This window comes from Scyliorhinus torazame, chromosome 8 (genome assembly GCF_047496885.1).
Source record: "Scyliorhinus torazame isolate Kashiwa2021f chromosome 8, sScyTor2.1, whole genome shotgun sequence".
In the NCBI taxonomy this organism is placed as follows: domain Eukaryota; kingdom Metazoa; phylum Chordata; class Chondrichthyes; order Carcharhiniformes; family Scyliorhinidae; genus Scyliorhinus; species Scyliorhinus torazame.
In genome coordinates, this window is record NC_092714.1 from 156,179,073 (window position 1) to 156,196,116 (window position 17,044).

At 49.3% G+C, this 17,044-nt stretch overlaps 1 protein-coding gene across 1 annotated transcript in view; it reads left to right on the forward strand.

Moving 5' to 3' along the window:
* LOC140428214 (lysosome membrane protein 2-like) overlaps window positions 1-17,044 on the forward strand; it is a 108,460-nt gene that overhangs the window by 64,473 nt on the left and 26,943 nt on the right. The window contains exon 7 of the mRNA XM_072514423.1: window positions 8,018-8,181. Coding sequence (XP_072370524.1) covers window positions 8,018-8,181 — 164 coding nt within the window. The remainder of the gene's footprint in view (window positions 1-8,017; window positions 8,182-17,044) is intronic.

Below are 17,044 nucleotides of genomic sequence, written 5' to 3' on the forward strand. Positions count from 1 at the left end.
CTCTCCCTCGGATCCCAGGCCCGGTTTCGGGATAGGGCCCCACTGCACCCACTTGGGCCATTTGCTATTCAAATGTGCACAGAGGACTTCCTCCCATTCCCCACGGCTGGTCATGAGTATGTTTCTCTTTCTCCTGCTAGGGTCTGCCACGGGGGTATTGGAATGAATCGGGGTAGGGGTCCACTTTCACTAAATTCCCTCCCAGAATTCACCCAACTTCCTTGACTATCCTATTTCTAACTACAGTTTGTTCACCTAATGTTACATACGCTGGGGCGCGATTCTCCATCCTGCTGCACCCGTTTTCTGGTGTGGCGCTCCCCCGCTGGCAGGGGAATTCTCTGTCCCGACAGCCAGCCAATGGGGTTTCCCATTGTGGGCACCCCCACGTGGTCAGGAAATCTGCGGGCGTGAGTGTGCTGCCGGCAAAGCGGAAAATCCCATCAAAGGAGAATCCAACCACTGGTTTATGGCCCAAATTATGGTTGAATCTGTTTTGGTCCTTCACTCACTTAAGGCTGTCCTTCACATGGGGTATTTAACCTCTTAATTCAGGCTCAGACAGAGTGTTGGAGAATATGGGGTGGATGAGTCCGACTTCAGAGCAACAAAGTTACTTCTTATCGAAACCCACGTTGGGTGCCAAGGTGTTGTATCTGTCCAATTCAGATCTTCAACCATCCTATTACTCAACGTTTTACCCAGGTGCCGTTAGTTGCGAGATGAACAAAGGACAAAACGCGGGTATAAATTCAACAAACTTTATTAAATACCAATATTAATTATCCTTAAATAACCCACATAAGATACAATAAAATATGCAAGATTCGGCCGTAAAGATGGCTCGGTTGAACTGTAGATCTGATCCTTGACTCTCTCTGGTCCATCTTCACAAAGTTAAGTCTCACTGGCAGCCTCTTCCTTCCTTCCTTCTCTGGTCAATCTTTGGATGGTCAAGGTCACCTCCCATGTTGAGTCTTCACTGTTGATGTTCCTCAGGTTCCTTATTTTTATCCCCTCTCCCTTCGCTCCCTTTTGCCATTTCCCCTGACTTCCTGTCAATGGAGCCTTGGGAGGGGGCCACAACACCCAATGGTCCAATTAATGACCTGTTGACAGGACACCTGGGCCTGCCCATGATGTCCATCTTCGATAGTTGTAGCACAATCAAACATTCACGAGACGAGATGAGAAGGAGTCAATCGATGGCTTTATTACGCAGACTTGTTCCCCAGCAGCACAGTTACAGAATGCGGCTGCTGGGAGAACCCGAGCTCTTATACTCCGCCTTACTGGGTGGAGCCAGTAGGCGGTTGATCCAATCGGGACCCGGCGTCTATCCACCAATAGCCTCTCGGCATCACGGGGTACCGTAATACCCCTAATGCATACCACCACATTCACCCCTTGTTAAAAAAGAACCCGGCGAGGGTAGTGGGCCGTATGGTGGTAGGGGTTTACAGAGTCGGTACCTGGGATGCCACTAACACAGCGGCTATGCTCCGATATCAAACTACTAGCACTATTTACAATGCCGCTTTTACTGGGCAACTGAATTATTTACAGAGGCATTTCTTGCTTTGTTACAAAGATTCGATGAGTCGAATGGGTGCCCTGGTCGTCCTCCCCGATCGTCTCAGCCCCGGTGGTGATGCAGGCGCTGGTTCGGGCACCATCGTCTCTGGGAGCGTAGCGATGTCTCTTCCTGCTTCACTACCCCTAGGCGGTGCCGGGGGAAGGACCGATCCACCCGGGAAGGGGGCGGCTGTGGGGTGTGCCGGTGGGAGGGAGGGGGTGATTGTTGTTGGGGGGATGTGTGTAGTTCTGGCGGGTGCCAGGTCCCGCAGGGAAACCGTGTCCTGTCGGCCGTCGGGGTACACCACGTAGGCGTACTGAGGGTTCGCGTGGAGGAGATGAACCCTCTCGACCAACGGGTCCGATTTGTGCACCCGCACATGCTTTCGGAGCATGATGGGTCCTGGGGCTGCCAGCCAGGTCGGGAGTGACGTTCCGGATGAGGACTTCCTAGGGAAGACCAGGAGGTATTCGTGAGGTGTTTGATTTGTTGTGGTACAAAGCAGCGACTGGATGGAGTGGTGGGCTTCTGGGAGGACTTCCTACCAGCGGGTGACTGGGAGATTTCTGGACTGCAGGGCCAGCAAGACGGTCTTCCAGACCGTCCCGTTCTCCCTCTCTACCTGTCCATTACCCCGGGGGTTGTAACTGGTCGTCCTGCTCGAGGCAGTGCCTTTGCTGAGCAGGAATTGACGCAGTTCGTCGCTCATGAAGGAGGATCCCCTGTCGCTATGGATGTACGCGGGGAAACCGAACAGTGTAAAGATGGTGCCAAGGGCTTTAATGACTGTGGCCACTGTCATGTCGGGGCAGGGGATGGCGAAGGGGAAACACAAACAACAAATAAAGGGGAAAAAGTAGGGCAGGTTGCGGGTCTTCACGAAGTGATAGAACCGAATGACCCCCGGGTGGCAGAGGTCCTCGTGGAGGGTTTGGAGATGGTCCACTTGTGCGTTGGCACATGTGCCGTGGGATAGGGCATCGGAAGGCTCGTTCAGCTTTCTGGGACAAGACAAGATCTTGTAGTTGTAGGTGGAGAGTTCGATCCTCCACCGCAAGATCTTGTCGTTCTTGATCTTGCCCCGCTGTGCATTATCGAACATGAAGGCAACCGACCGTTGGTCAGTGAGGAGAGTGAATCTCCTGCTGGCCAGGTAATGCCTCCAATATCGCACAGCTTCCACTATGGCCTGGGCCTCCTTTTCGACTGAGGAGTGCCGGATTTCTGAGGTGTGGAGGGTGCGTGAGAAAAAGGCCACGGGTCTGCCTGCTTGGTTGAGGGTAGCCGCCAGAGCTATGTCGGACGCGTCGCTCTCGACTTGGAAGGGGAGGGACTCATCGATCGCGTGCATCGTGGCCTTTGCGATATCCGGTTTGTTGCGGCTTAAGGCCTGGCAAGCCTCTGTCGACAGGGGAAAGACAGTGGACTGAATTAGCGGACGGACCTTGTCCGCGTTGTTGGGGACCCACTGGGCGTAGTAAGAGAAAAAGCCCAGACAGCATTTCAGGGCCTTGGAGCAGTGGGGGAGGGGGAACTCCATAAGGGGGCGCATGCGTTCCGGGTCTGGGCCTATAACTCCATTTCGCACTACGTAGCCAAGGATGGCTAGACGGTCGGTGCTAAACACGCATTTCTCCCTGTTGCATGTGAGATTCAGGGCATTTGCGGTCTGGAGGGATTTGCGGAGGTTGGCGTCGTGGTCCTGCTGATCGTGGCCGCAGATGGTGGCGTTATCGAGTTACGGAAACGTGGCCCGCAAACCGTACCGGTCAGCCATTCAGTCCATCTCCTGTTGGAAGACCGAGACTCCATTAGTGACGCCGAATGGAACCCTTAAAAAGTGGTAGAGCCGCCCATCTGCTTCAAAAGCAGTGTATTTGCGGTCGCTCGGGCGGATGGGGCGCTGGTGATAGGCGGACTTACGGTCCACCGTGGAAAAGACGTTGGACTGTGCAATCCGATTGACCATGTCGGATATGCGGGGGAGAGGGTACACATCCAGCTGCGTGTACCTATTGATGGTTTGACTATAGTCTATGGCCATCCTCTGCTTCTCCCCAGTCTTTACAACTACCACCTGAGCTCTCCAGGGACTATTGCTGGCCTGGATTATGCCTTCCCTCAGCAGCCGCTGGACATCTGACCGGATAAAGGTTCGGTCCTGGGCCCTGTACCGTCTGCTCCTAGTGGCGACTTGTTTGCAATCCGGGGTGAGGTTCGCAAACAGGGAAGGTGGGTCGACCTTGAGGGTCGCGAGGCCGCAGATAGTGAGTGGGGGTATAGGGCCGCCGAATTGAAACGTTAAACACTGGAGGTTGCACTGAAAATCCAACCCCAGGAGTGTGGCAGCGCAGAGGTGGGGGAGGACATAAAGCCGGTAGTTCTTGAACTCCCTCCCCTGCACCGTGAGGTTTGCGATGCAGAACCCTTTGATCTCTACAGAATGGGACCCTGCCACCAGGGAAATCTTTTGATTACTCGGGTGAATCGGAAGGGAACAGCGTCTTACCGTATCGGGATGTATAAAACTCTCCGTGCTCCCAGAGTCAATCAGGCAGGGCGTCTCGTACCCGTTTATGAATACCATCGTTGTTGCGTTTGGAGCGTTCGGGGCCGCGACTGGTCCAGGGTCACCGAAGCCAGTCGCTGTTGCTGCATGGGGGCGTTTTCCTCAGGCCCCGTGGGGCCGTCCATCCCGGGGTCCTTAGCCGTCAGCCAAGATGGCAGCATCCACGCGTCGCACACGGTCGGGGTGGACAAGATGGCGCCGCCCATTGATCGCATTTGGCTGGAGGAGCACAAAATGGCGGCGCCCATCCCTCCCGCATGGAGTCCGGGACCCAAGATGGCGACACCCGTTGGCCGCACATGGATCGTTGGGGGGTTTGAGTTTGGGGTCCTGGTTCTCCCCCGGAGATTGCGGCGACCCCCCGGGCCTGGCACACTGCTACAAAGTGCCTCTTTTTACCACACCCTTTACAGAGGGCTGAGTGGGCCGGGCAGCGCAGTCAGGGGTGTTTCGCTTGTCCACAAAAGTAGCAGCGGGGCCCCCCCGGCTGATCTGTCGCTCTGGCAGCACAGGCCTGCGGGGGTTGCCGGGGGTTCGGTCGCGGTGGGGGTCCAGGGTGCCCAAGGGGCTGGCGCGTGGTCGGGGGCGTAGGCACGGGCGTTCTGCGATGCTACATCGAGCGAGGCAGCGAGGGCCCGTGCCCCCTTGAGGCCTAGTGTGTCTCTTTCCAGCAATCGCTGGCGAATTTGGGATGAAAGCATACCTGCCACAAAAGCATCCCGAATCAGTATGTTCATTAGCCGAAACCGGTGGGCAGTTGCAATTTCTCCCCAGTATTAACAGCGCACTGTAGAATTCGTCCAGCGATTCCCCGGGGATTTGCCGTCTTGTTGCGAGCTGGTGGCGTGCGTAGACCTGGTTGACGGGCCGAACGTAGATTCCTATCAGCATGGCGAGCGCCGCCTGGAAATCGTCCGCGTCCTCTATGAGAGTGTAGATTTCCGGGCTCACCCTGGAATGCAGGACCTGCATTTTCTGGTCTTCTGTAGGTACGCTGGTGGCCGTTTGGAGGTATCCATCAAAGCACGCTAACCAGTGTTTAAAAGTGGTTGCTGAGTTTGCCGCGTGGGGGCTGATTCGCAGACACTCCAGAGTGATTCGGAGCTCCATGCTCTTTAAAGTTTGCATAATAAATTGTAGCACAATCAATCACTCACGAGACGAGATGAGAAGGAGTCAATCGATGGCTTTATTACGCAGACTTGTTCCCCAGGAGCACAGTTACAGAATGCGGCTGCTGGGAGAACCCGGGCTCTTATACTCCGCCTTACTAGGTGGAGCCAGTAGGCGGCTGATCCAATCGGGACCCGGCGTCTATCCACCAATAGCCTCTCGGCATCACAGGGTACCATAATACCCCTAATGCATACCACCACAATAGTGTAGCTAGCACATACCCCCTACCAAATAAGGTATCAGCGGGAACTCTAGGCGACAGAAGGTCTGATCAGATCTGTGCTACTGACAACGAGCTTGTGCATATGAATGGGGTGCAATGATCTTGTGATGGGTGATTGTCAGGGCAGGTCCAGACTTGTTCTGGTAGCCTGTCCTGGGGCTTGTGTATTGAACATCGGTCTGTCTGAATTTCAACAGCTTGCCTGAGGTTGGACTGTATTTAATTTAAAGTGTTCAATTCTTTAATTTAGGATATCCAATTTTACTCGAGCTCAAAGCTAGACCCTGGTAAGTCATCACATCATCCTCTTCCTTGGCACTCTATGTGTCACCGCCCTTTCTGCTCTGGGAAATTCATGACATAATGATGCTATGGGCCACATCTGATGATCTATTACGGATCCTGTCCCTCTGAGGGTTTCTTTCTCGGCAGCAGATATCTGATAATTTATAAGGTGCTTACTGTGATGCTTGGTCTCATTGGGGAGAACCAGATATGCATGTACAGGAGGCCCCAAAAGAAGCACAATTAAGCCTGCTCAGCTACTTTCATTGCTCCTTGAGAAGGTGATGGTGAGGTTCCCTAATTGGACATCATCAGTCCATGTGGTGTAGGTCCACCAATGGTGCTGTCAGGGAGGGAGTTCCAGCATTTTGACCCAGTGACAGTGATGGAATGGAGATATGTTTCCAAGTCAGAATCGTGAGTGACTTGGAGGGAAAGATGGTTGTGCTGTTCCCAAGTCCTTTGTCCTCCTAGATGGTAGAGGCCATGAGTTTCGAAGGTGCAGTGAAAGGAGTCTTGCTGAGTTTCCGCAATACATCTTGTTCACACTACTTCCATTGTGCAGAGGGTGAATTTGTCCTGGATGGTGTCGAGCTTCTTGAGTCCTGTTGGAGCTGCACTCATCCAGGCAAGTAGAGAGTATTCTATCACACTCTTGACTTGTGCCTTAAAGATGGTGAGTTACCCTGCCAGAGAATTTTCAACCTCTGACCTTTTCTTGTAGCCACAGTATTTATATGGCTATCCCAGTTCAGTTTCTGATCAACGGTAACCCTCAGGCTCCTTCATTAAATGTTTTCAAGGTAAAGATAGAACGTTTTTTGAAGAATAAAGGAATAAAGGGTTATGATGTTCGGGTGGGATAGTGGAGCTGAGTGTACAAAACATCAGCCATGATCTCATTGAATGGTGGAGCAGGCTCGAAGGGCCAGATGGCCTACTCCTGCTCCTAGATCTTATGTTCTTATGTTCTTAAGCTGATAACGAGGATTCACCGAAGGTAATGACATTAAATGTTAGATCGTCTCTTGTTGGAGATGGTACGAATGTTACTTGCCACTTGTCAGCCCAAGCCTGGATATTGTCCAGGTCTTGCTGCATTTTGACATGGACTGCAGCACGGTAGCACAGTTGTTAGCACAGTTGCTTCACAACTCCAGGGTCCCAGGTTCGATTCCCGGCTTGGGTCACTGTCTGTGCGGAGTTTGCACGTTCTCCCCATGACTGCGAGGGTTTCCTCTGGGTGCTCTGGTTTGCTCCCACAGTCCAAACATGTGCAGGTTAGGTGGATTGGCGATGATAAATTGCCCTTAGTGTCCATAAAGGTTAGGTGGGATTGCTGGGTTCCGGGGATAGGGCGGAGGTGTGGGCTTAAGTGGGGTGCTCTTTCCTAAGGTCCAGTGCAGACTCGATGGCCAAATGGCCTCCTTCTGCACTGTAAATTCTATGATTCTATTCTATGATTATCTGAGGAGTCACAAATGGTGCTGAACATTGTGCAGCCATCTGCAAACATTCCCACTTCTGACCTTATGCTGGAAGGAAGGTTACTGATGAAGCACCTGAAGATGGTTAGGCCTAGGACACTACCCTGAGGAACTCTGGGAGCAACCTGGAGCTTTCCCTGGTTCTTCTTCATCTAACCCCTATATTAATATTCCAATATGTTGTAACCTGGAAGGAAGGGGGTGAGCTGAGATTTGAATAATAACATGAAAAGTAGATCGTTCCTGATTAAAGAATGACACTGGCAGAAAATGGGAATCAATTGCCCAGTTGTCTGCCCTGTGAAGGGAAAAGTCTTTCATCTTTCAGAATGAATTCTGTTCGAAAGGCAGAACATTCGAGCCAATTATGATTTAAACAGCACTATTTTTCAGATAAGCCTGTACTGGTCAGAGCGGTGAAAGGCATATATATCTGAGGCTGGGGAAGGGAAGGAGTGCTGGGGGTGGAGGGTATAGAGGAGGAGCGGTGAAGATGCAGTGGAGGGGGTTTGGCAGAGAGAGAGGTGGACAGGAGAGCAGAGAGAGTGGAGAGGGCATGGAGGAGGGAGGGGACAGGAGGTGGAGGAGGGAAGGGCAGGGTGCTAAGGGTGGAGAAGAGAGGGAGAGGTGGAGGAAGGGTGGCAAGTAACTTAACAACTCTAAGCACAAAAATGACATTGAACTCTCCCTGCTTCATACAGGTCATTCTATCTCACGTTTGAAAAGGAATTGGAAGTGCAAGGAATCAACGCTTATCGATTTGTTCTTCCAAAAGAAGCTTTTGCAAATGACCATCCAACAGGATGTTGTCCGGACGGAATCTGCTCTTTGTCAGGGGTTCTAAACATCAGCGTCTGCAGACAAGGTGAAACATTACAATTATCCTCTTCTGCAGGGTACAGGCTGTACAATCTCATTATTGTTTTCCTAGCATTGGCAGAAGATTACACAGGTACAGGCCATCCAGCCCATATGATAGAGAGGTAAAGCTGTCTCAGCTGTGGCTTTAATGGATAGCACGCCCTTGGGCTAAAATATTGTGGGCTTGATTCCCACTCTAGAGTCTTGAGAGGACATGAGAAGTATTTGGCAGGTAGGAGTAAGGATAACCCTAAAGCTTTCTATAGATATGTCAGGAATAAACGAATGACTAGGGTAAGAGTAGGGCCAGTCAAGGACAGTAGTGGGAAGTTGTGCTTGGAGTCCGAGGAGATAGGAGAGGTGCTAAATGAATATTTTTCGTCAGTATGCACACAGGAAAAAGACAATGTTGTCGAGGAGAATACTGCGATTCAGGCTACTAGACTAGAAGAGCTTGAGGTTCATAAGGAGGAGGTGTTAGCAATTCTGGAAAGTGTGAAAATAGATAAGTCCCCTGGGCCGGATGGGATTTATCCTCGGATTCTCTGGGAAGCTAGGGAGGAGATTGCTGAGCCTTTGGCTTTGATCTTCAAGTCATCTTTGTCTACAGGAATAGTGCCAGAAGACTGGAGGATAGCAAATGTTGTCCCCTTGTTCAAGAAGGGGAGTAGAGCCAACCCCGGTAACTATAGACCAGTGAGCCTTACTTCTGTTGTGGGCAAAAGCTTGGAAAGGTTTATAAGAGATAGGCTACTGCAGAAAATACGGAGGCATGGGATTCAGGGTGATTTAGCAGTTTGGATCAGAAATTGGCTAGCTGGAAGAAGACAAAGGGTGGTGGTTGATGGGAAATGTTCAGACTGGAGTCCCGTTACTAGTGGTGTTCCACAAGGATCTGTTTTGGGGCCACTGCTGTTTGTCATTTTTATAAATGACCTGGAGGAGGGCGTAGAAAGATGGGTGAGTAAATTTGCAGATGACACTAAAGTTGGTGGAGTTGTGTACAGTGCGGAAGGATGTTACAAGTTACAGAGGGACATAGATAAGCTGCAGCGCTGGGCTGAGAGGTGGCAAATGGAGTTTAATGCAGAAAAGTGTGAGGTGATTCATTTTGGAAGGAATAACAGGAAGACAGAGTACTGGGGTAATGGTAAGATTCTTGGCAGTGTGGATGAGCAGAGATCTCGGTGTCCATGTACATAGATCCCTGAAAGTTGCCACCCAGGTTGAGAGGGTTGTTAAGAAGACGTACGGTGTATTAGCTTTTATTGGTAGAGGGATTGAGTTTCAGAGCCATGAGGTCATGTTGCAGCTGTACAAAACTCTGGTGCGGCCGCATTTGGAGTATTGCGTGCAATTCTGGTCGCCGCATTATAGGAAGGATGTGGAAGCATTGGAAAGGGTGCAGAGGAGATTTACCAGAATGTTGCCTGGTATGGAGGGAAGATCTTATGAGGAAAGACTGCGGGACTTGAGGCTGTTTTCGTTAGAGAGAAGAAGGTTAAAAGGTGACTTAATTGAGGCATACAAGATGATCAGAGGATTGGATAGGGTGGACAGTGAGAGCCTTCTTCCTCGGATGGTGATGTCTAGCACGAGGGGACATAGCTTTAAATTGAGGGGAGATAGATATAAGACAGATGTCAGAGGTAGGTTCTTTACTCAGAGAGTAGTAAGGGCGTGGAATGCCCTGCCTGCAACAGTAGTGGACTCGCCAACACTAAGGGCATTCAAATGGTCATTGGATAGACATATGGACGATAAGGGAATAGTGTAGATGGGCTTTAGAGTGGTTTCACAGATCGGCGCAACATCGAGGGCCGAAGGTCCTGTACTGCGCTTTAATGTTCTATGTTCTATGTTGAGCACAAAAGTCCAGGCTTGATGCTCTTAGTGCAGTTGAGAGAGTATAATATAATAATCGCTTATTGTCACAAGTAGGCTTCAATGAAGTTCCTGTGAAAAGCCCCTAGTCACTACATTCCGGCACCTGTTCGGGGAGGCCAGTATAGGAATTGAACCCGCGCTGCTGGCATTGTTCTGCCTTACAGGCCAGCTGTTTAGCCCACTGAGCTAAACCAGCCCCTGACTGTGACAATGCTGCACTGTCAGAGATGCTGTCTTTCAGATGAGACATAAACCATGTCTGCTGTCACAGGTAGATGTAAAACTGCACAGACTTACTTTGAAGATGAGCAGGGTGTAATCCCCACTACCCTGTTGACATGTATCCTTTGACCAACATTACTCAAATGGACTATCAGATCATTATAAAATGCAGTTTATGAAAATCTTGCTGCGTTCTGTGTGCCAATGGGCACATGTGTTTTCTACAATGGAAAGGTGTAGGGTATAAGGTTGTTGAAAGGGAAGAGGGAGTTTTTGAGGCGTGCATGTAGGGTGTACTGTGAGGGGAGGGGCACTGGGGAGCTAAAGTGCAAGATATCCAATTGAATAGGCCCTTCATCAGAGTGTGTCGTGAAAGGCTAGTAGGTGAGAGTTAGTTTCAGAGGGTGGGAGTTGCCAATGGGGGGTGGGGAAGAGAAGCAATAGGAGGGATGAGCAGTGAGCCGTGAGCTCAGCTACATTACTGAGGATGTAGAGATACCTGCAGCAGCTCTAATCTTCAGTCCTGTGAGGTGGGTGAGGCATGTCAAGCTGCCAAGTTATTTAAATATCTTGCCTTTTAAAATTTGAAAAAAATCTGCCTGCCTGTGTCTGCGAGTTGGAAATATTTTTCCAATTTCAATACCTGTTTGTTGGCATAACCATAAGTGAAATCATCATAGCATTGAGGGATGTAAATTCACAGTTTGATCGACAGCTCAGGTAGGTTATTGAAGATTAGTTGTCTTTGATGTGGACTTATGAATACAAATGTTTGTTTTTTAAAAGAGATTACATACTTGAGGCAAGTTAAATGTATTGAATGAGTTAGAGTTTTTATTTTTACATAGTGGAGTCTGTAATAGATATTCAGAACTTTATTTCATCTTATCATAACTCCTAAGGTCTGCAATGGTGGATACTTGGTGAATTGGCATCGCCTGTGTAAGGGCGAAAGGTAGTGGGTGGGGGTCAAAAGAGTCGGGAAGGACTGGGACAATGATGAAAGTTGAGATGCTTTTCATGCACAAAAGGTCCCACATGGTCAGTGTCTCAAATGACCCCCCATATCAAACTCATACTGCCCAGCTTCATGTGCCAATCCCTGATTATAACTGTGGGCACAGGTGTGAAGGTGGGTATTTGGCACCTCGATACCAAACAGCTCCAGCTTGGTAAGGTTTGTCAGCATTAACTGGTAGTTTACCTCAGAGAAGGCAACTCTGACTTCCAAACCATAACACCATAAGACATAGGAGCAGAATTAGGCCATTTGGCCCATCGAGTCTGCTCCACCATTCAATCATTGTGATATGTTTCTCATCGCCATTTTCCTGCCTTCTCCCCATAACTCCCAGCAATGAGTTGACTGGCAAGGTCTACATCGGTTGTAAGTACAGAAGATCATAAATGATACACGGCGATGTTAAGGGTAATTGAGGCTCTTCAGCAGCTCACCCAGGAGAAGGACAAACTCCAAAATCAAACCCCCTACATCCTATCAGCTGCGATGCTTGTGCACGCATTGTACCAGTGTAGAATCAGCTACCTCAGGCAAGGCTCTGGCGAACCCCAATCTCTTAATTATACTCAAGAAATATCTTGCTCTGCAAGTTATCATCACCCAACATATGAGACTTGCCAACCCCTTTGGCAATGGGGATAGGCAGAGGATGGCAATTTTCAGTCAGAAACCTGCATACAGGTGGCCTCAGGGTGATGGTCTCGCTCCACAGTTTACGGTAGATGTAGAGTTTATATCCTTCTGAGGTGCAGAACAGATTCAGCCAAAGCTCTGCTCACCCCAATTCAGAGAAAGGGAAGGGAAGGAACTCTAAACATAACCAGCTCTCCCTGCACCTGGCACCTGCCAGATTACTGCTCCTCCCTGGATACCCACTTACCCCGGTCGAAAGAACATCATGTGAAGCTCTGTTCATGGAATGTCAGAACACTTGTAGATTACAAAATAGGTCAGCGCACAGAACAGCCTTCATAGCCAGAATGTTGGCCAGGTACAACATCAACATAGCTGTGCTGAGCTAAATAATGTTTGCAGCGGAGTCTCAACTTGAGGAAGTTGGTGGCTACACATTGTATTTGGCACACAAGGATGACTCATTTCCTATGGGGATCAGCTGTGTACTCATGATTCTTCATTCCAGTCTTGCCAGTGACCAGCATGCAATTCCCTTTAGTGCCTACGCTCCAACAATGACACATACAAACGAGGTCAAAGAAGCATTCTATGGTGACCTCAGAAACATAAGCAGGGGAGTACTCCAAAAGGATAACCTCATTATCCTTGGTGTTTTCAATGCCTGAATGGGTAGAGACTGTAATACATGGGGAGGAGCACTAGGACACCATGGTATTGGAAGAGCAAATTGCAATGGCCGGCTCCTTCTCTCTATGTACAGTGAGTTTGGCCTAACCATTACAAGTACAATCTTCCAGCAAGTAGACAAACTGAAAAGCACATGGATCCACGCCACGAGATCGTGCATGCGTGCGGATTCCCGTCTCTGCGCCGGCCCCTGGGCAATATGGCGGAGCCCTACAGCGGCCCGGCACGGAGGACCTAGCCCGCCCGCCGGTCGGTAGGCCCCGATCGCGGGCCAGGCCACCGTGGAGGCCACCCCCGGGGTCGGATCCCCTCGCGCCCCCCCCACCAGCAAGGCCCCCGCTGACAGAACTCCGAGGTCCCGCCGGGTGGGACCATACGTAACCCACGCCGGCGGGACTCGGCCGAACCCAGCGGGCACTCAGCCAGGCAAGGCCTGGAGAATCGCCGGGGGGGGGGGGGGGACACCACTTTCAACGGCCCTCAACCAGCGCAGTGGCGATCCCACGGGCGCCTGAAAATCGGAGCCGGAGAATCGGCAAGCCGGCGCCGGGGCGGCGTGGCGCGATTCTTGCAGCACTCGGCGATTCTCCACAACCACAAAGGAGGCTTGAATTAAAAGTCCTTAAAGGCAGGGTCAAGAGACAGGGGCGGAATTCTCAGGCCATTGACTGGCAGTGGGCATCACCCACCCCCCCGGCGCCCCCCCCCCCCCCCCCCCCCCGGGTTCCCAAGAGTGTGGGGTGGTTTCAATGGAAATTCCCATTGACAGCAGAAGTAACAGAGAATCCCATTGCCAGCAAACGGTGCACTGCCTTCCACTGCTGAGAAACACACAGCTGCGAGGCTGGAGGATCCAGCCCAAGAACTGGAACAGAAACTAGCCACAGGAATTGCTGATATCCAGGTGGACAATAGTGCCATCTAAGATTCTTGGGAAAAGTTAAAGGATTGATTGATTGATATTTATTCTCACGTGTACCAAAGTACAGTGAAAAGTATTTTTCTGCGGCCAAGGGGACGTACACAGTACGTACATAATAGACAAAAGAATAATCGACAGAGTACATTGACAAATGGTACATCACCAAATAGTGACTGGTTACAGTGCAGAACAAGGGGCCAAACAAAGCAAATACATGAGCAAGGACAGCATATGGCATCATGAATAGTGTTCTTACAGGGAACGGGTCAGTCCGAGGGGGAGTCGTTGAGGAGTCTTGTAGCTGTGGGGAAGAAGCTGTTCCTTTGTCTGGATGTGTGGGTCTTCAGACTTCTGTGCCTTCTGCCTGATGGAAGGGTCTGGAAGAAGGCAATGCCTGGGTGGGAGGGGTCTCTGACAATACTATCTGCCTTCCTGAGGCAGCGGGAGGTGTAGACAGAATCAATGTGAGGGTGGCAAGCTTGTGTGATGCGTTGGGCTGAGTTCACCACACTTTGCAGTTTCTTGCAATCTTGGGCTGAGCAGTTGCCATACCAGGCTGTGATGCAGCCGGATAGGATGCTCTCTATGGCACATCTGTAGAAGTTTGTGAGAGTCGATGCAAACATGCCGAATTTCTTTAGCTTCCGTAGGAAGTAGAGACGTTGTTGGGCTTTCCTGAATGTGAGTGGACCAGGACAGACTGTTGGTGATGGTGAGCCCCAGGAAATTAAAGCTATCGACCATCTCCTCTTCGGAGCCATTGATGTAAATGGGGGTGGGGGGTGAGGGGAGGTCGTGCTATGCTTCCTGAACTCGATGATCAGTTCCTTGGTCTTTCCAACATTTAGAGAGAGGTTGTTTTCGGTACACCATGCAACCAAGTGATCTATTTCGCTTCTGTAGTCTGATTCGTCAGATGTTGCTTACTGCACAACATCTGAGGTACTAGGATTCATTAAACAGAAGCACCAAGACTGGTTCCTCAACATCGACAAAGCCCCAAATTTTATCATGATCCAGACCAGACCCCAATAGTGGTTAGGATACTGGACTGAAACCCCAATATTTTATTTTAATTTTGTAAGACTGTGAGGAAAGGCTACTTCGCTCCAGGAGTGATTACACAAAGAAATAGAGGTATGATATATTAAAACAAACTTCATTACTAACACAGTATTAAATAATCTTTGACATCATACCAGAAAATAACTTACAATTGCCCCTTAAACAATGCTAATCAATATAGTGGCAGAGTAACCCTTAACTGCTATCTCTATTCCCACACAAACAACAAATAAAAAAAGTCTCAGTTCTCAATCCACTGTTAAATACAGTTCGCACTCGGAATATAATAATAATATTATCTCAGTTCTCAATCCACTGTTAAATACAGTTAGCACTCGGAATATAATAATAATATTATCTCAGTTCTCAATCCACTGTTAAATACAGTTAGCACTCAGGAATATCTGCTGTACAGAGATGTTCTCTGAGACCGTTTTAAAGAAAAGACCTGACACCTATCAAAACCATGCTTGTATTCCTTCAAAAGCTGTTTCAGCTGGTTTCCGCTCACACACTCTTCTGAACAGCTTTGAAAGAAAATACTAATCTATCTGCAGACATATCTTTTAACTGAACTGAGATACTTGACTTCTGCTCACATCTCCAACTAACGCCCAACTGAACTGCTTTTCAGCAAAGCACCTGACACATCAGCTCCAACCAGTAATTGCATCACCTTACCAAGCTGAAATCTAATTAACTCCACAGGGACACCCCCTCCCTTAATCCAAACAAATCAGCATTAGCCGAAGCTTTTTATGATGCCTTAATTGAACCCCTGCCTCCCAACCTTTCAAACTAGGATTCATTGAAAACATGACTGCATCAGTCACACAGACTTCAATCCAGACTTTTAACACTTACTGCACTAAATACATACAATGCAATATATATGAAATTTCTACATTGATCACACCTGGCAAACCTCTAGACGGACTAAATAATGCTCACAGATCTTGCATATCTGACAAGAAATAAGCAGCAAAAAACTCCAGACATCATCGTACAGAACACATACGGCAGCCAGACTCAGGGAGATGAAGAACTGATGGTATGAAAAGAAGACTGTAGACCTTCATGCAGCTGCTGATAGGAATGACCTGAAGGCTCTACATGTAGCTCTGTAGTTGGACTCTGGTCCCAAAACCAATGGTGTGCCACCCATCCTCTCAGCAGATGGCAATCAGCATCTAATAAATAGGTAAGAGATTGGACAAAGCCCTTCAACAATTTTCAAAACCAACAATCCCCCGTGTGCAATGATACCATTGAGTCTCTTCCACAACACCACACTCTGGAAGATCTTGCTCTCCATTCTTTTCAAGTGGCAGTCACAAAGGCCAGAAATAATCTTTCAATGGGTAAGTCTCCGGGAGCTGATAGCATCGCACCTAAAATATTGAAGATTCATGGGACTCACATGGTTGCGAAACTCACTGGTCTCTTCCGTCTAGTCTGGAACCCGGGCACTGTTCCCCAAAACTACAAGGATAACGCCATAACTCATCTCTTCAAATGAAAGGGAGTTAGACCATTTGTGGCAATCATTGTGAAATATCATTTCTTTCAACAGCTGGAAAATGTTTATAAATATCTAGCTATGGTTGACAGGTCCTTACCACATCAAAAGAAGTTAAGTGCTTTCTGCTGAGAAAGAGAGAAAGTGAAAGCACGTATCTCCTAGATATTTCTAAACATTGTGGTTAGCTTCACCACAGGGCATTTGAGATGCATTCAAGCATGAAAGGAAATGAAAATAAATAATCCCGATATCTGGCTGGCTGGAAGCTATTGCCCTGTCATTTAAAGGCTAGTAAAAATTATTTCTCCATACAACCTGAACGCTTCTCAATTCATCGGGCAGACAGCACCACGTCATCAGGCAAAGCGAAGGGTGGAAGGGCTTTCCTCCTCATCAACCCCTCCTGGTGCTTGACTGTGGCGACCCTGGTGACCTACTGCTCCCCAGACCTGGAATAGCTGACCGTGAAGTGCCGCCCATACTATCTTCCACATGAGTTCACTTCAGCCATTATCACAGTGGTCTACATCCCACCCCATGCAGAGGTGAAGAAGGCGCTGGACGAACTGTACACAGTTATAAACAACTACGAAACAGAACACCCGGAGGCCTTGTTCATCGTGGCTGGGGACTTCAACAAGGCCAACCTCAAGAGTGTATTGCCAAAATTCCACAAGCACATCTCCTGTCCCACCAGGGGCGACAACACTCTTGACCACTGCTACTCAAAAATCAAGGGTGCCTACCGTTCCATCCCCTGACCGTACTTTGGAAAATCAGGTCATAAGACGGTGCTCCTTCTCCCAGCATACAAGCAGAAACTCAAGCGGGAGAATCCAGCTCAGAAGGTTGTGCAGTGCTGGTCTGAGGAGACAGAAGAGCTCTTATGTGACTGCTTAGAGACA